The following is a 19,642-nucleotide window of genomic DNA, read 5'->3' on the forward strand; positions in this document are numbered from 1 at the left end:
CTATTTTCCCCCAGGCCCTGGGGGGAAAAAATGGTGGCAGCCAGCAAAGGCAGAGTTGCTAAAAATCTTTGCATAAGCTTTCCCCTGAGCTCCTTCCTAGACTGAAGGACCCTGTATTTCTGTAACACTCTCCACCCCCAACCTGGCAACTGCTAATCTGTGCAGCTCTCTTTTCCTGCAGGTATCTGCACTGCTCACATCCTTCTCCTGCATCAGGTCTCTGCTGAAATGACTCCTCTTTACAAAGCCCAGCCAGGACCATCTCATGTGAATAGGAGATTGCGCGCGTCCTGCATCCCCATGCTCCCCACAGTTTAATTTGATTCAGGGGCATCTATCATCCCTGGCAGCTCTGCTATGGTAAGTTCCCTGAGAGCAGGGACTTGGGTCATTGCTTAGTGCTTGGAACAGTATCTGACAGGTAGTAACAGCTGAGTAATCACCTGCTGAATTAACGAGTGTGTGAATGAGTGAATGTGTGTGGCAGGTGGAAGAGGCAAGTACACTTCAGAATAAGCAAATCAGTCACAGGAAGTAGAGAGACTGGAATGATGCCACACGGTTCTGTCTTCTTGACAGGCTGGGAACCCCAGAATCTTTGGAGACGGTTTATAGTTCCATGTGGCCACTATGTGAGCCAGCATAAAGCCCCCAGCTTTATGAGTCATAAAATAAGACCATGCTGGGGTCATGGTATTGGAGAGAGGTCTGTGAATCTTAACATGGCAAGTGGATCTGTTGTAGGTTAAAAAACAGTAATTGCCTTTGGTATACAGTCTGTGTTTAGAAAGAGCTTTCCTCTCTCTTCTCAAGCATCCATGGCAGAGCATCCGGGTGGTGAAGCGCTAACTTCATTTCCTCTTCACATTCATCTTTTTTATTTTCAACTTGAGGAGCTAACCCTGCTGCTCTCCCTCTGCAGTGATAACTTATAACTGAACTACCGCTGATCTCTCCTGTTAATGAAACCTCACTCTATTTCTCTTAAGAATGACATGGGCAGAGCTGTTAAAGAGCCAGTGTGACAAGACAGTTACTGTATTTAGAGTGGGAAGTGAAGCCTTAGACCCTAGACCAGCACTGATTCTTCCGCTCCTTAAGCTTTCCTGAGAATTCAAACAAGATGAGAACAAGAGCACATGTAGGGCATTTTGCAGTGGCTGATTCATCTTTGAGAACTGAATGTAATTCACTCCAAACCTACTCTAAGCTCTGAGGTGTGGACAGCAGGATACAGGTGTTCTTTACAACCAAAGCTGGAACTAAAGGAGAGTGTTTGCCTCTATGCCAGACTTTGCTTTCTGGGACTTAGAGGCAATTTATATACAATGACAAAAAAAGCATTCAAAAGGGGATGTTCGAGGTCTTAAACATGAACCAAGACTGGCTGAATAAATAGTGTCAACAGTTTGTCTGAAAAGTTTGACTTAACCAGAACCTTCAGGTGGCTGAGACTGGGGTCTCTTTTGCTAGTCCAGCCTGGAACCTGGCTAGAGCCAACCTGGCCAAGGAATAAAGACCACTGCGGAGACAGACACCCACTCACACATTTACGTGTTTTCCCTAGGACTTCAGTCCCTCCCGTAGATCTGCTGTCAACAAAAAACCGAGCAGCTCATACTTAATAGAGCAGCTTACAGGGAAAAGAAAGACCCTTCCCTCAGTCCCCATCTCAATCTCCAATGTAGATGAGCTTGGGAACCAGGCCTCCAAGAGGAGGAAGCACAGGGCAAAAACAAGCCAATGGACTTTGATTTTAGAACACGTGAACCTAAATTACCGCTTCTCTATCTTCTGGTTATATGACACTGAGCATAATCATTTCACCTCTCTAACTCTCATTTATTCAAAGTACTGCTGTGTAAAGCAGTATTATCAAACCAATATCAAAACCAATATCAAAAGGCACAAATAATGTTTATTAAAGCACTTATTAGATGCCAAGTTCTGTGCACTTAATGGGCAAAATCTCATTTCATCTCAACAACACTCCTTGCAAGTAGGTCCTCCCATCTCTATCTTTTTATTGATGAGGAAACCAAAGCTTACAGATTAAACAACTTGCCCCAAAGTATATAGCTATTGAGAGGTAAAACTAATATTCAAACACAGATCTGTATGATGCTAAAGATTAGCATTTTCACTCATACTTCTTCCTATACCTGCACTTTCCAATACCATAACCCATCAGCCAAGTGGCTATTTAAATTAAAACTCATTAAAAAAGAAGTTAAAAAAAGTTCAGTTTCATAGTTGCACTGGCCATAGTTCCAGAATTCAATAGTCACCAAATCAGACTATCATCTATGTGGTTCCAGTATTGGGAAGCATAATAGAGATCACTTCCATTGCTACAGAAGGTTCTAATGGACCACACTGGTCTAGTCCTTCTCTGATATATAAGATGCTTGAATTTCAGTAGGCAGTAATGAATGTGATGGTTGACCTTGTTCAAACAGAAATGGGATGGCTCCTTAGCCGGCTCCACTAGGCTATGGTCACAGAAGCTGATTCAGGTTGTGAAGAAGTTGAAGATTATGCAATCAGTGGGGGCAGGGAGTGACCTCTAAGCAGAAGAGCATGCAGTCACAAAACAACATTGGGAACAGGGATCCAGAAGGGGCCAGGCTAGAGGAAGGACCCTGAAAGTCCAGCTTAGTTTCATAGTCACTTGCTTCCACCTTGGAAGCAAAGATAAGTGTGGGTCACCAGGCTCTAGTGATTGAAACATCACCTCGGTGTGGATCAGCTCTCTGTTGAGCTGGGCGGAAGCTGCCTTCTCTCTCTCAGTGGCCACTCCTTTGTATTCATCATCTACTTCCTTGGGCTGTAATTTCTTCCTGTTGTTGTCAGATGTTGACAAGGTGCCCATGCTGCCTTGGAGAGTGTGCAGGACATACCCACCCCCTTGATTTTCTCCATTTTCTTCTGCCCTGCCCTCTCCCTCCTGGTATTTACACCTGGGTTTCCCTGTCCTCTCACTTTTAAAGCTTTTCCTGTCCCCCTATTATTTCTCATTATTAAAAGATTCAGGTCAAATTCACATAATATACAAGCAATCACTTTAAAGTGAACAATTCAATGGCATTTAGTGCATTCACAATGTTGTGCAACCACCATTACTATCTAGTTCCAAAACATTTTCATCATCCCAAAAGGAAACCCCAGTACTCATGAGCTGTGCCCAGTAATTTGCTTTCTGTTTTTATGATTTACCTATTCTAGACATTTCCTGTCAATGTGGTCATGCAAAAATGTAACCTTTTGTGTCTGGTTTCTTTCACTCAGCATCTTGTTTCTGGGGTTCATGCACATTATACCATGTATCAGTACTGCAGTCCACTTCTATGGCTCAGTAATATCCCATAGAGTAGATGACCAACATGTGTTTGTCCATCTATCAGTTCACAGACTCCCTTACCTCTTGATTAGCTAAAACAACAGGAAGGGGGAGGAGCCTGGCTTCCATTACATTACTGAAGAATGTTGATGCCAGATTGTCTACAGAACGGTTTTTTCAGAATGGCAGAGCACATAGCATCTCAGGAAGGCAGGTTGCCTCTATCAGGCATTTCCAAACCCGACCAGTTCTTTCAGTTCTCATTACTTACATTTTTTTCTCACTAAACATTAACCAGAATGTGATTTCTATAATGGTTAATATTTCTTCTAGGAGATTATTGTTGCAAGATTTAGTTTTTTAAGGTGTGGAATATGCTGGCTTAAACAGGTTCTCATCTCTGGGCCTTCAAAATGTCTGTGCTGTGTCAAAGGCGCACTGTGAATTTCAAAGAAGCAATTACAGTTTTTCAGTGCTTCCCAATTGTTCCCCAGGGAGCACAGAACTCCCTTTTGTGAGTGTCTGTGTGTGTATGTGTATGTTGGGCCATCTCTTAGTTCTTCTGTTTTTCACAAACAGTTTGAAAAAGCTATTCTCTATTAATATCCAAATCCTTCTCAGGTCTATGCAATGGCAGTGGGAGGTTGTCCACATAATTTAGAGACTGGAGTGCTTCTGCCAGTCTTAAAATAGGAAATCACAAGTTAAACATCTTAAATGCATTTAAATGCAAATTATTTCTGAATTAATCATATAGGCTATATAAAGTGTCATGAGTTTGAGCTGCAGTCAAATGGTAACAGTTCATAACTTATAACACAATTTTCATTTGAAAATATCTTAATCCTTCAGCACTTCATAGCATACAAGTTTGAGGATCTCAAAGGCAGAGAGTCATAAAAAATAAAGGTATCTTTAAGAAATGCACATTCCAGCATATATCCTCAGTGTATGTATTAGCACTTAAAATATAATCTGTTTGAAAGTGCCATATAGCTGGAAATTGTGTTTCAGAATAATATCTACATAATTTTCAATAAAAATAAACTTGCAGTAAATTATCTAGATCTTAAGGTACCAAAGACAAATGGCCTCTGCTGGAATTAGTTTTCCCTCAGGAGTAAGAGAATGGAATTTTTCTTCCGCAATGAGAAAAAAAATTAAAACCCCATGCAGAATGAAAAATGAGCCTTGGGTGAGTTCTTCTATAACCCTGTTATGGTGTGCTTCTCAGAATTAAGTGGGGGGTCTGGATGTGTGGAGCCCCAGCCTGCCAACATTCCAGCTAGAAGGACATCTGGTTGGTGGGACAGGACTTTTAGATAGAAGGTGTGCCATGCTGCAGCACATACATTACCACTTTCAAAGCTCACAGCAACCCTACAGGGTCAGTTTGACTATTCTCATTTTATACCAGAGTTTGTCAGCAGTGATACTTAGGACATCTGGGGCTTGATCATCCCTTGCGGTGGGGGCTGCCCCGTGCATGGGAGGGTGTTTAGTAGCATTCCTAGTCTCTACCTATGAGGTGTCAGTAGCACCCTCCCTCCAAGTTGTTAACCAAAATCGTCTCCCATCATGGTCAACTGTCCTGGGGGCACCATGATTCCTGATTGAAAACCACTGGTTTACAGCAAGCAAGCCCCATGCTGTGTGGAAGAGCCAGTGGGTGGTGCCTGGACTCTGGATAGAAAAGACATGGATTTGTCATCTGACTCTCTCACCTACCAGCTGTGTTACTTGCTTCCTGATACTTCCTTAAGATTTAGCTTCTCCAAATGAAAACAGTCTCTTCCTTCAAGGTTCCTGAGAGAGCTACACATGTGCTTCTTCATTCTCAAATCCCTAGCATGCTAGGGGAGAAGAGATCATCCAAAAAAAGGACTTCATCTGAGCTGACCATAGTCAATTCAGTTCAGTTCAGTTGCTCAGTCATGTCTGACTCGTTGCGACGCCATGGACTGCAACATACCAGGCCTCCCTGTCCATCACCAATTCTTGGAGCTTACTCAAACTCATGTCCATGGAGTTGGTGATGCCATCCAACCATCTCATCCTCTGTCATCCCCTTCTCCTCCTGCCTTCAGTCTTTCCCAGCATTAGGGTCTTTTCCAATGAGTCAACTCTTCGCATGTGGTGGCCAAAGTATTGGAGTTTCAGCTTCAGCATCAGCCCTTCCAAAGAATACTCAGGACTGATTTCCTTTAGGATGGACTGGTTGGATCTCCTTGTAGTCCAAGGGACTCTCAAGCGTCTTCTCCAACATCACAGTTCAAAAGCATCAATTCTTCGGCAATCAACTTTCTTTATAGTCCAACTCTCACATCCATACATGACTACTGGAAAAACCACAGCTTTGACTAGACAGAACTTTGTTGGCAAAGTAATGTCTGCTTTTTTAATATGCTGTCTAGGTTGATCATAACTTTTCTTCCAAGGAGCAAGTATCTTTTAATTTCATGGCTGCAGTCACCATCTGCAATGACTTTGGAGCCAAAAAGAATAAAGTCTGTCACTGTTTTCCCATCTATTTGCCATGAAGTGATGGGGCCGGATGCCATGATCTTAGTTTTCTGAATACTGAGTTTGAAGTCAACTTTTTCACTCTCCTCTTTCACTTTCATCAAGAGACTCTTTAGTTCTTCTTCGCTTTCTGCCATAAGGGTGGTGTCATCTGTATATCTGAGGTTATTGATATTTCTCCCAGGAATCTTGATTCCAGCTTGTGCTTCATCCAGCCCAGCATTTCTCATAATGTACTCTATATATAAGTTAAATAAGCAGGGTGACAATATACAGCCTTGATGTACTCCTTTCCGTATCTGGAATCAGTCTGTTGTTCTATGTCCAGTTCTAACTGTTGCTTCCTGACCTGCATACAGATTTCTCAAGAGGCCCATAAAGTGGTCTGGCATTCCCATCTCTTTAAGAATTTTCCAGAGTTTATTGTGGTCCACACAATCAAAGGCTTTGACACAGCCAATAAAGCAGAAGTAGATATTTTTTTGGAACTCTCTTGCTTTTTCTATGATCCAACGAATGTTGGCAATTTGATTTCTGGTTCCTCTACCTTTTCTACCTTGTACATCTGGAAGTTCATGGTTCACATACTGTTGAAGCCTGGCTTGAAGAATTTTGAGCATTACTTTACTAGCATGTGAGATGAGTGCAATTGTGTGGTAGTTTGAGCATCTTTGGCATTGCCTTTCTTTGGAATTGGAATGAAAACTGACTTTTTCCAGCCCTGTGGCCACTGCTGAGCTTTCCAAATTTGCTGGCGTATTGAGGGCAGCACTTTCAAAACATCATCTTTTAGGATTCTTTTAGGAGGTCAAGCCTGACTGTTGCTGTTTTGTGTGAGTTGCACAGGGGCAGGAACCTGGACTGAGAGCTGAGTGGGTCCAGCACTAGGGTGCTCTCCTGTGAGGTGAAAACTAGCTTAGAGTTGGGACCAGGTATGCTGGGACCTGCCTCCTTAGGCTGAGGCACCCACACTCCACCCGGTGCCCCTGCCTTGCCCATGGATGTGAGGCCTCGGAGCAGTACCTCGAGCTCAGTGATAGATCCAAGGTAGCTCTGAGCCCGAGACTGCTCCAAACGCAAACAAGAATCAAGTGTCTAACCATTCCTTGATTCTCACTTGTTCTGAAGAAAATGATCACCATAAAACACCAAGATGACACTTCAAGAAGAGAAACGAGCAAAGTGAGAAATAGGCTTGGACATTTATGTTCTGGTAGGAAAACATATCAGAGAAACGACAAGCTACTTCCGATGTTAAGCAAGGGAATCACACGGGTGTAACCAAGGGTTGACTGAGTTACTTCTCCGTCTAGTTGTCACCCTATTTACAGCCGAAGAGGGGTTGGCTCACACTGCTGGCTATACCCTCTGTCCCCAGGTTCTAGAGTGACTGTGCATGCTAAGTCACTTCAGTCGTGTCTGACTCTTGGACTGTAGCTCACCAGGCTCCTCTGTTCATGGGATTCTCCAGGCAAGAATACTGGAGGTGGGTTGCCATGCCCTCCTCCAGGGGATCTTCCCAACCCAGGGATCATACCCACATCTCCTGTGCTGCAGGCGTATTCTTTACCCACTGGGCCACCCGGGAAGCCCCAGAGTGACTGTAGCTGGGGCCAAGGTAAGATCTTCCATCACTTACTTACCAGCTATAACATTGGCTCAATCACTAACCTGCTCTGTGCCTCTGCTATCAATCAGCTGAATTTAAAATAAGATCTTCCTGGATCACCCAGATAGATTCAATGATGTCAGAGGGTCCTTACAAGTTGGAAGAGGGATGGGCAAGGAGAATGGTATAAGCAGGACTCAATTCACCCTTGCCAGCTGTGAAGATGGAGGAAGAGGCCATAGGCTAAGCAAGGTCATGGTCTCTTGAAGCTGAAAAAGGCAAAGAAAGAGATTCTCCCTCAAGCCTCCAGAAGGAGCCAGCCCTTCCTGCTGACACCTTGATTTTAGTTAGCCCAGGGAGTCTCCCATTTGACTTCTGACCTTGAGAACTATAGTAACAGATCTGTGTTGTTTTAAGCCACCAAACTTGTGATCATACGTTATGGCAGAAACAGGAAACCAAGGAAGGTTACTTAATGCACTGAGTCAATGCCAGGGTTAATGAGGGCAGAGCAAAACCCAGAAAGCAATATTCTCATCATTATCACGGTGGTGGTGGTGATTCTATTAGAGAGAGTAGGGGTTGGCCTCAGGTGTAGCCCAAGTGCAGGACAGCTTGGGCCTGCCTCCAGCTCCCCGAGTGCTGCAATGCTCTGAAGGGAAACTTGCTAGGAAAGGGAAGCAAGGATATGCTCCATTCTCTATGGGACATCTGTGCAAAGCTTTTTCCAACCACTACTGAATTTACTCAGAAAGCAGCGTGCAGATACGTTCAGGTAGCCCCTGCCCGTGATCTGATATTGGGGTTCACTGCATCTCCAAGAAAATGCCTCTGGGGAGCCCATCCCAGTGGCGTTAGTTTACCTCTGGGCCTGACAGCATCCCCAAAGGGTCAACCTCTCCTTGGGAATCTTCTGAAAAGGGAAACGTATAAGCTCCCTTTTGGGACTGACTGTGTTTCATTTTCTAGGGATGTCAAAGGACTATGGAGCTGACTATTCCTAAGGACCATGAGGGCTCTTCTTGTTCAGGGGTCAGCAAATCTTTAATGGTGACCAGCAGAAACTAAATAAATCTGGTAATTAGCAGAGCTTCACTTAACAGAAAGTAAGAAACACTAAACAGGAACTAAGGTGATGTAGGTTCATGATTAGTTCTGCATTAAAAGCTCAAAAGGAATAGAAAATGCACTCCCAGTTGTAAAATGCCCGTCCCCTGGGTTTTTGAGCCTTTATGACCAGCTAGTGAAGACCTTAGCCTTGGGTCTACTACTTTTGCCTGAGGGGCCCACCAGGTGTTAGCCACCAACTCAATGTGTACCCCAAGCCAGGAAGGTATGATCAACCTTGAAAGAGCACAGGGTTCTCTTCCCGACTTCTTATACTCAAACATCCTCAATCTAGCCCATGAGCTAAGCCATCACTTAATGAGGATGCCTTCTCACCTGTCTTGCACTTTACCCAATTTCTACTCCATGGCACTTCTGAACCAAGGGTCAGTTTGGCCCCAGCTGCAGGCAGGGAATGAGTGCCTTAAAGTGACAGAGCACAATCCAGTCCCTTTAGCAAGCATATCATCTTTCCAACATGGAACCAAGAAGACCAACTTTGCTTAAAGGAGCCCATTATGCAAATATCTGTACCTTCAGAAGAAAGAAAAGTAATATGGAAATGATCTTTGGGCACCGAATGCCTTACTGCAACAACAAGATAAGCCTTCTTCATAATAAAGATCTTAAAACAGATGCCAATCAAACAAATCCACAGCTAACAGCTCTAGCCAACTATGTTTAATAAATAATTTTGAGATAGCCTGCTGATAAACTCACAAAGAAGAAAGAACTAAAAGCATGGAATTTTAACAGAGAATGTTCTCTTAGCCTAGAGATTGAGCCAAACTAAATGGGAAGGACCAGGCAAATACATAAAGTACTCTCCACCCTCCATGTGTAGATTTAGAATAAAGGGAGATTTCTGGCTTCCTCTGTCCAGAAGGCAGGGTTTATCTTTTATCTCTCTCCCCCAGTGCCTGCTAGATAGTGGGTTCTCAACAAATGAATGCATTTTTAAATTAATTTCTACTTCATGGCAATTTGAATGTTATTGTTGATTTTCTTGAATAAATCTTATCTTCCCGGAATGCAAATTGGGTGTAACTCCCTTGTTTAAAGTCCTCCTAGGTGTTCTTAGAATAAAATCCAAGCTCCTAGTCTGCAAGGCCTAGTGGGATTGGGTCTCCCAATTTCTTACTGCTTATTTCACCCAAAGGTATATTGATATCTTTACTACGAGTGTGGATTCAAAGCCCAGGTCTTCCAGTGGGGTGGGAGGAGGATGCCATTAATCTGATATGTGTCACTCTGACTTCAGAGAACCAGAGACAGGACTGCCTGCCTCTCGTCCTCCACTGGCAAATAGAGCAGTCTGTGCAAAATCCAGATCTGATTATGTCACTCTTCAGCCTGAAATCCTGTAACATCTACCTGTCACTGAGGGGTATTCCTTCTAAGCTCATTCCTTGGCACCTGGTCCTCCCCTCCTTCCTAGTCAATTTCATTTCCTGTTTCCCCCAGGAGTCTCAGTCTCCCTCCTATCCAGAGCTGTCTCAAGCTCTCTTGTGCCCCTCCCTGAAACAATCTCCTGCCCTGCCCCGCTCCTGTCACTTGACTCCGCCTCATTCTTCAGCACATGCTTTGATCACAATACCACAGAAGGTTGTTCCTGGCCCTGCCCCTGTCCCATGGTGGTGTAGATGTCTTATTACTAATCATCCCCAGCTAGACCAAGAACTTCTCAAGGACAGGGACGTATACCACTCTGTGGTGACCTATTCAAACCTGACAAACATCTGAGTGAACAAACCAGACCCTCTAAGAGGCCAGCTCCATGCTGGTAGCTGCAGAGCATGACATGTAGGGTGTGTTCTGTGCCTTGTAGGATGCTGAGCAATATCCCTCACCTTGACCCACTAGATGCCAGTTGCACTTAGTAGCACTAAGACCAAAAGTGTCTCCAGGCACTGCCAGAAGTCCCCTGGATGGCACAATCCCCTGGATGAGAGCTCCTGATGCCAATGACACCTGAGAGGGAAGGACAGCATTTCTGCCTTCAGACCTTCCATCAGGCTTCCCACAAATGCCAACTCTGGGTGAGGCCTGCTTGGGTCATGTGGCTGCTTCCATCACTCTCTGCATCTTTAATCTGCTCCATTTTTATTCCCAACACGTGTAATCACCTGATGTGTTACATACCTACTAATGTCTGTGTATTGACAGAGTTCCATTAAACAGAAACTTGGTGGTAATTTGCTGCTCTTTCCCCAGGACCTTGAGACAATGGCTGGTATGAGTTAAGCATCAATGTCTGCTGATTAAATCAATATTGTATCTGATCTGAATCATGCTTGATGGGGCTGCTGGATGCGAGCTGGCCTTGGTGCGTGCATGTCCTTTGGGCAGTCCAGGTCACCTCTCCATAAATGCTGTCCATTTTCCTACACTGCTCTTGACTGGAAGAGAAAGCACAGCTGACAGAAGATCAGGCTTCTTCATGTTCTCCTTTTCATCCTGGGATTTTGCTCAGAGATGCACTCCATTTCAAATCTCTAATTGCTGCAGTCTATTTCAATTAGACATTAAGTGGGGGGCCGACCAGAATGGAGGTGGACAACCTGGAGGTTGGTAGCTCCCCAGCCCCAGTGAGGACATGGGTCACCTGTGCACTTATTCCCTGTCACAGGATTCTGGGTCCTCACCTCCTCAAGAGGAATTGAGCCCTATTACAACATCACTCCAGGTATTTCCTGGGAAAACCAAAGCTGACTTTATGAGTGCCTCCTGGTCAGTGTTAGCTTCTTCTTCCCTCATCTGGGCCACCATGGGAGCCTCTTCATGGTGATCTACCCGCTAATCACCAGCCCTTCCATACCAAGCTGCTGTGGGAGTCTCTGGGCAGGGGATGGCTTGCTTTATTTATTTATTTTTTAATTTATTTATTTTAATTGGAGGCTAAGTACTTTACAATATTGTAGTGGTTCTGCCATACATTGACATGAATCAGCCACGGGTGTACATCTGTTCCCCATCCTGAACCCCCTCCCACCTCCCTCCCCGTCCCATCAGCTCAGGGCTGGTGCACCGGGATGACCCTGAGGGGTGGCTTGCTTTAGAACCGTGTCATCCTTTGTCAGTTGGCCTCACAGCTCTAGTGCTTGAACCTGGAATCTTACCCAGTCTTTTGTCATCGATTTAATTAGCTTCTGGTCTTCACCTTCAACTTTGCATAGTATCTCATAAAAACATAATTTCCATCATTTTCTGCCCTCTAACCCCAAAGTGTCAAACCCACTTTAAGGAGCCAGAAGAGGAGGACAGCCTGTTTTCATCGTCTCCTTTGCTCCTTCCTCCTCCTAGTCCCTGCCCCCGACAAATACCTCCCTTCCTTCTCCCCCACCACCCTGCTCATTTTTACAAAATGGGGAAAAAAACCCAGTATGCTTATTGATGTTGAAAATAGATGAAGATTGGGTAGTAGAAGCTAGAATGGGTGTCTTATCTGTGTTTGCAGAACCTAGTTCCAGGAGTTGGGAAAAGCCACAATGCCTGCTTTGGAGGGATAACAAAACAGCAGCAGCACTGTTTTTTTAGTACTGAGAGTCAAAACCATTGGTTAATTATTGAGCTTGCTCTTGTAAATTTAGCAGATTAGATAAAATGGGTCTAAAAGATCTTACAGTCCTGATATTTTATGGTTCTTCAGCATCTTAGGGGGAAAAAGCCCCCAACTCATTTGAAAAACAGCTGTAAGGAAATAGATGTGGTTGTAGCTAGATAACTAAAACAAACACATAAACAAGAAAGAAAAAATTAAAATTGATCCTCAGACATTTATTCATCCTATAAACGTTTGGTGGGCCCAGGCTGTGTGGGCCAGGTGCCGGGGGATGAGAAAGTTGAGGAAGGAATGTGGAGTTCTATCACTTGCCAAGAATGAAGCTGACCCTCTTCTGAGGAGTTTGTGCTAATGAAGTTTAGAAAATAACGTTTCCGTAGCCTCGAGTGAGGAAGCGGCTTTGCTTAGTGGACCAAATAAGTAATCAGCCAGGAGCGACTCGGTGGTCTAATCCAGGTATGTGGCTGCTGTGGGATGTCGGGTAACCTCTTCATGCCTCAGTTTCACCACGTGCGCCTGGCAGATAAGGCCAGGTCGCAAAATGAGGTGCTTGGAAACATGAAGAACCAATTGGAAAAGAGTCGAACCGAGATGCTCAGAGGTACTGGCGTGAGGAGACGCCGCAAACTAATCCTGAATTATTATTTTCTAAAGTGAGTTGGAAGACAATCTGTTTATTTATTTATCAAATTGTGTTTCTCTACATTTTAATCTCTTAAGTACTTGCGTCAAAAGAGACATGAGAAAGGCGTTCATTTCAGATATTCACTCAGAGTGAAGCAGTTGGTTGAGGGAGATCAGATTTTTGAATCTCGCCTACTGTGTCATTAACCCCAACCCTAGTGATGAATAAACTGGGGCGTCAATGAGTTGTTTCAACTCCATGGTTCTCAAACTTGGCTTCACAGAGGAAACACCTGGAGAGTTTGATAAACGGACTGATGTTTGGTCCCACTCCAGCGCATTCTGATTTAATTGGTTTGTAGTGCAGCTTGGGCAGCAGGGGTTTTAAAAGCTCTCCAGGTGATTTTTTTTTTTTTAAGTGGAGCAAAGTCTGAGAACCACAAAAAACTTACTCAAGGTTACAGATCTAGTGTGGCAGAAAAGCTGGTTCTGCTCAGCCCAGGGCCAGCTTCATCCTGGCAGGGATTATCTTTGCCTGTATTGGCTAAAATCTTCTGAAGACACTTTCATCTCTAGCCTAAAAGGTTGGTTTCGGAGAAATAAGCAAAGGCTCGGTAACATGGTATTATGTTTAACAGCCATCCAAAGCTGAGAGACGAGGGAGCAAAGAAGCCTGGGACAAATTTGTCTGCTCTCAGGAGCCATTAAGGAAATAAAAACAAAGGCGATTGTGAAGAGCGTGGGCTGGACTGAGAGGGCTTTCACATGGCATGCTAGGGCACCTGGAGAAATAAGCACCTTTCAGGCACAAACCCATGACTCCACCAGCAGCACTGTGATGGGATTGGCTCAAAGGACACCTTCACTGAAGCAAATTAACAAGCCATTTGCTCTGAGGTTAATACTTAGCATATTTAGATCTGGGCTTCTCAAACACAAGCCAGCATCAGAACCATCCAAAGGACTTGTTAGGTCTGAGAAGGAACCTAAGAATTTGCACTTCTACCAGGTTCCCAGATGATGCTCCTGGTCTGGGAGCCATGCTTTGAAAACCACCCATTTGGATGATTCCCTTCTCGGGAGCAACACATGGTACTACTGACATCCAACCATTGGACTGCTCACTGGATGTTCAATCATTGAATGTCTGCTTTCACCTCTATTTCCCCTGCAGGGAGTTCCAGCTACAAAACGATATGCGAAGTGATGGCTCCCAATTCCAGAACACTCAGGAAGAGACTGTAACTAGCACTATGCGTACACACCCTACTCACCACCTACAACACCACTAGGAGATGATCCTGCAATCTCACCCTCATTCTAAAGATGATAAACAGTTGAGAAGAAAATAACTTGCCAACAGTGATACAGTATCAGGACAAACCATGAAATGGCTGATATTTACCCTTCTTTCAACTATAAAAATGACAATTTCATATGGTTCCCTTTGAGTATAACCTCAGTAGGTCTGATTGCAAAGCCTGAGCTTTCAACTCAAGTTCTCTGTCTCCTCCCAATTAGGACTCTTTTGCAGGCCACGTGTCTTACTGATAGATAGGACCGAAGTATGGAGACGAGTTAAGAGCATAGGCGTGAAGCCAACTCTCCAAGAAAATACTGGTCACTGGCCCTCAACTAGGTGTGACTGTCACTGACTGCCTCTCACCTGCAGTAAACCACACTGGTGGCTGACCCCATAGGTGGCAGCTCCCGCCCCAGGCCCCTTGCGAGCTCAGCTGGAGCGCTTCAGGTGCCAGAGGTTCTTCTCTACATACATCCTAGCCTGAGATTCAGCGAGGGAACGAAAGTCATAGGCAGTGGCTCTGCTTTGGGGATCTGAGGTTCCAGAAAGCATGGGATCAGAGTCATCCAGGATTTCGGGGCTGCCAAGGCAGAGCCTCTACCACCCGGTTCTGAGCATCACAGGAGCACGGTGATAGGAAGAGGTGGCAGTGATGACGGCTCCTCTAGAACAGTCAGTAGTTATTGGCTGGGGGCAATTTTGCCCCTGTGGGATGATTGGCAGTATCTGGAGACATTTTTGATTGTCAAGACTGGGATGGGGGGATACTATTGTATCTATTAGTAAGAGGCCATGTGCGTTTCTAAATACCCTGTGACGCACAGCCCCTATAATAAAGCATCACCCAGCCCTAGATATCAACAGTACTAAGATTGGGAACCCTTACACTAGAACTGTATCATAAATGGCTGGGTATTTCCTGTAGTACCAGTTTCCGGTATTTTGCATGTAAAGCAGGTTGTTGGGTCTTTTTGGCAATTCTAGAAGCTACCTGTTGTTGTTTAGTCGCTAAGTCATGTCCGACTCTTTTGTGACCCCATGGACTGTAAACCTGCCAGGCTACTCCATCCATGGGATTTCCAGGCAAGAATACTGGAGTGGGTTGCCATTTCCTTCTCCAGGGGATCTTCCCAACCCAGGGACTGAACCCATGTCTCCTGCTTGGCAGGTGGGTTCTTTACCACTGAGCCACCTGGGAAGCCCCAAGCTACTCTTAAATAAATCCCTTTCTTTGTATATTAGTTGGAGGGGATTTTGTTGACTACTATCAAGAATCCTACCTAAAAATGACAGCCATGGGAAAGACCAGACTAGAGGATGAAGAAAGAAGTAGCTTGTCCCCACAGTTGAGAATCGGGGAGCATTCCAAATACAAATGTCATCCAGGGCAGCACACGTCTGCCACGGTAAAGTGTGCATCAGCCATGTACAACATGGACATGTTATAAGGAGGCTAACCACCCCAGTCACTCCCTAATCCGGGTAAATCTTCATCTCCCAATTGTCTTACCATCGCTAATGTTGTGATACACTATTTCCACATGACAGCAGCATTTTTCATCTTAACATATTTTCTGATAAACTGTCATGTGGATTAGAATTGGGGTGGAGTCATGAATGAAGGGAAACACAGGAGCAAGAATACCCTTTGTCTATCTGGTATTTTCCAATTTCACAGTAATACTCCTAATTACGAAGTCAAAACTTATCCAAGAAATTGGCTCAAACAAGAGCACATTATATCCCAGAAAATGTGAACAACTTTTCAGAAGGACACAATGAAATCCTACTCAGTTTCTGAGGCCAAGAATACAGATGGTTTCCATTACCAGTTCTGTAGTTGAGAATGATAAACGTGTTAAGCTCACCTTTAAAAAGATCAAATGAGATCATCACTTAGGTATTTAGCACAGAGCCCTGGCACGTTGTAAATGTTCAATAAATGTTAACATCCACATTAAACAATAATATATCTTGAGAACCACTTTGGCCCTCAGCTAACACATCGGTAAGGACAAGATAATAAACCAGTTTCAGGTTTGTGTGTGTACAACTCTAGAGAGTTCTTGGGGACTTAATAGGTGCTCAGGAAATGTCAGTTCTTTCCCTCTCTCCACATGCTCCCCTCTTCTCCCACTAAACTCTGACACCCCAGCCCTTGCTGGATCTCCCACAGTGGACAATAGAGCAGGTAAAGGTCTCCTGACCATGACACCGGTCCACTACCACAGTCCTGCTTCCTATTTCGCCTTTCACCCCCCACTGGGCCCCACACCAACCCCCCACCTGCCTAATAGACTCTGTCTCCCACTCCACTCCTGTCCTCCTATATTGACAAATTCGCAGTCAGCAGATTATAGTCACAGTGTGAGGGAATCATTACCACCTGCTAATATTTTTATAGAATTTCATAAACTTGGTCATTCATGAATCATTTACAGTACTTTATTCCAATGAAGAGTTCACAAATCACTCAAACACTGGCAAAATGCATAATAATGAGTAATATTTCAGGAGGCTTTGCATTAATATGTCAGCTTCCAATACTTGCAAGAGCTAAATTATTTTGCCAGGTGCCACTTCAGGTCAGAAGCATAGAAAGCCCTATGGGGGCTGCAGTAGGGAGAGTGGGCAGGAGGCAGTGGGCCTTGGGAAAAGATAGTAAAAGTATTTAAGAAGAAGTAGATCATTCAGCAAGTGAAGTTCCCTTTAAATACTTGGAGTTCCTGGCAAAGAGGCCTAGGCTTTTGCAGACTAGACACCAGAGATTAGTTGCGGGTAAAAGAGAAAGAAGTGATTCTTAGTAACTGAAAATGCAGGGCTTTGGAGGTGGAGAGAAACAGACAGGGTTCCCAGATTCTGTACACACCAGCTGGGAGACCATGAAAAAGTTACTTAACAGTTATTTGCTTATCTGTAAAATGGTGTTAACACCTAACTTTTGAAGTCTCTCATGTGAAATGGATTAAGTAAGAGAATGTATATGTATTGTTTAGCACAATATCAGCTGTGTAGAGTTCAATAAACAGCTTCAGTGATCACACACATCCAGGGACCCAAGGACAAATTTATCCCAGATTATTTCTCATTGTGCAGATCTCTGAGGTTTCGTTAAAGATGCTTTCTTTTTGAATTTGGGGTGTGTTAGCATCTTGCAAGTAAACAGCATTTACCTTTAAAATGAATAACAACAACATTGAAACAATTGTAATGGCAACCCATTCACCCACATGCTCTCTGCTTTTTAAACTTGCAGGAGGGGAAAGTAAAACATGGGAATTGGAGACCTAGGATTCTGCTCTTTGAAGAAGCAGGTTTGCAACCAACCACAATAACCACCAGGGACATGATGGATCCAACTGCACTAGTAAGACAGTAAATCATTTCTAAATAGCTGCTTGAAATGAACCAGATTTGCAACATTGTTGTGCCCGAAGTATTTTAAGAAGAGAGGAACCCAGTTCTCATAAAATCCATAAACAGAAGAGATAGGAAGAAACAGGAAGACAGGAAGAAAACGACAAAGGCTGGGGACTTGGCATTAGAAACTGGGCCATTGCGAGGCTGGTGAAGAGAGGCTCAAGCCCAGGCCACTGTTCGCCACAAGCACACATGGACCTGCGCAGGAGCCACCAAGCCACACGATGAACATGGCACAACTCCTGGAAGTACCACCTGTACACAAACAAAGCCTAGACATTAAAGTGAGAGCTACGTGAGGGCAGGGAGCTGGGTGTGCCTGGTTTCCCATTCTACTCCTCACCCTGCTGGTCTTCAATGAGATATATTTAGAATGAATGACTCAATGAATTAGGTCACATGCCGTGGAGTACATTATGAAATTACAAATAAACCCAAGATTATCTAAGAGAAGTTCACAGTTGAGAAGGCTGGACCACAACTCACAGCTCCAGACACCATGGAGCTTTCATTCATCTCCTGTGCTTTCCCCATGACGAATTCCTACATATGGTGAGACCATGCTTACTATGTTCCTGGTACTCTTTCAAATGCTTGACATGCATTAACTCCTTTAGCCCCTTCGTCCTATGAGATCATGGTTGTTATTGTTCCCATTTCACAGATGAGAAAATAGAGGTAGATTGTCTGCTCAAGCTCCCATGGCTAGTTGTAAAAACTGTGCTTTAATTCAGCCAACATGGCTACATGAAAAACTATGTTTTTAACTGCTATAGGCTACCTGACCTCACTTTAAGGAAAAATAAGAGAATCTCTGTGGTACAGACCAGACTTTATTTTACTAGCTGTTTGCAGTTATTAGTTAATAAAAACTAGTAACTTCATCTTTTATAATCATTAAAGGTGCTAGTAACTATCCACATTTTATGGATGAGAATCACAAGATCAGAGAAGGTAAGTGGGTTGCCCAAGATCACACAGCTCACTAAGCAGCAGTGCTGAGACTTGAACAATTTTCTGACTCCAGAGCCATTGATAATTAATCACTATATCATTTAGATAAAGAATTCCCTGGTGGCTCAGAAGGTAAAGAGTCTGCCTGCAATGCAGGAGACCTGGGTTTGATCCCTGGGTTGGGAAGATACCCTGGAGAAGGAAACGGCAACCCACTCCAATGTTCTTGCCTGGGAAATCCCATGGATGGAGGAGCCTGGTGGGCTACAGTCCATGGTGTCGCAAAGGGCCGAAAACAACTGAGCGACTTCACTTTCATCATTTAGATAAAACTAAAAATGAGCTAATTAAAAAAAAAAAGGTGGGGTTTTCATGCAACCCTCCTTCGAATACCCTATGAGCGTTAGAAAAGGGCTGTCCTCTCCCTGTGGACGCAGCTCTGAATGCAGTGTGGCTTTTGGATAATAAGTGGGGGGCTGGGTCAGGCCTTTCTCATCCTTCAGCCATCCGCCTCCCCCTTGTGCAGTGAAATCCCTGCACAGCCATGCCCGACAGCCCTGTGCTCAGCTTGTGCAAGTCAGAGGAAAGAGGCACCTCATGAATCAAAAATTCTCCTTAAAGAAGTCTCTGACTGGGACCCTTGACAACATCAAAACCAAGCCACCTGACTGACCAAAGGCCGCCTTCTCATCACTCCCAATTAGTCCTTGAATGCTGGTGTTTGAGTTTTTCCTGCGTGACCGCCCTGAGGTATCTTTCCCTCACTGTCCCTGGCGATCAAGGTCACTGCCATCTAAGGAGAATGCTCACGCTGAGGTGGGCCCTTGTTAATGAAAACCCAGAAAGCTCTCTGTGAATGCGGAACACTGACTTTCTGACACCAGCTGTGGATCCCACAGACAACAGACAGGATCAGTTAGCCAAGCACGCACCCGAACTCTCACTCAGCTCTGAAACTAGCTCCTAAGGGGTCGCTCTAAAAAGGGATGGCTCAGCCTCTCATTTACCAGCTCTTACTCCTGGCAACCAGCTTTTTCCAGTTTCTCCGATTCATGCTAGTCCTAGTTCCAGGCTACAGAACACTTCCAAGAAGAATTCTGCCCCTTTATTCTTTGTCTTGTACCCCTTCCATCTCCTAGGAAATTCTAGAACTCAGCTTCCTCCAGGAATCTCTCTTTAATACTTAAAAGAGGGGCAGAA

The 19,642-nt window shown here is 44.4% G+C and overlaps 1 protein-coding gene across 10 annotated transcripts in view; it reads right to left on the bottom strand.

The window, feature by feature from the left end:
* CDH13 (cadherin 13) overlaps positions 1-19,642 on the bottom strand; it is a 980,082-nt gene that overhangs the window by 427,533 nt on the left and 532,907 nt on the right. Inside the window, exon 6 of one of the 10 annotated variants that reach the window (XM_070451478.1) lies at positions 7,531-7,741. The exons of the other annotated variants lie outside the window; for them this stretch is intronic. Coding sequence (XP_070307579.1) covers positions 7,670-7,741 — 72 coding nt within the window. The 3' untranslated portion in view covers positions 7,531-7,669. Of the gene's footprint in view, positions 1-7,530; positions 7,742-19,642 lie in introns of those variants that run through there. 10 annotated transcript variants of the gene reach the window in all.

This window comes from Odocoileus virginianus, chromosome 20 (assembly GCF_023699985.2).
Source record: "Odocoileus virginianus isolate 20LAN1187 ecotype Illinois chromosome 20, Ovbor_1.2, whole genome shotgun sequence".
Taxonomy (NCBI): Eukaryota; Metazoa; Chordata; class Mammalia; order Artiodactyla; family Cervidae; genus Odocoileus; species Odocoileus virginianus.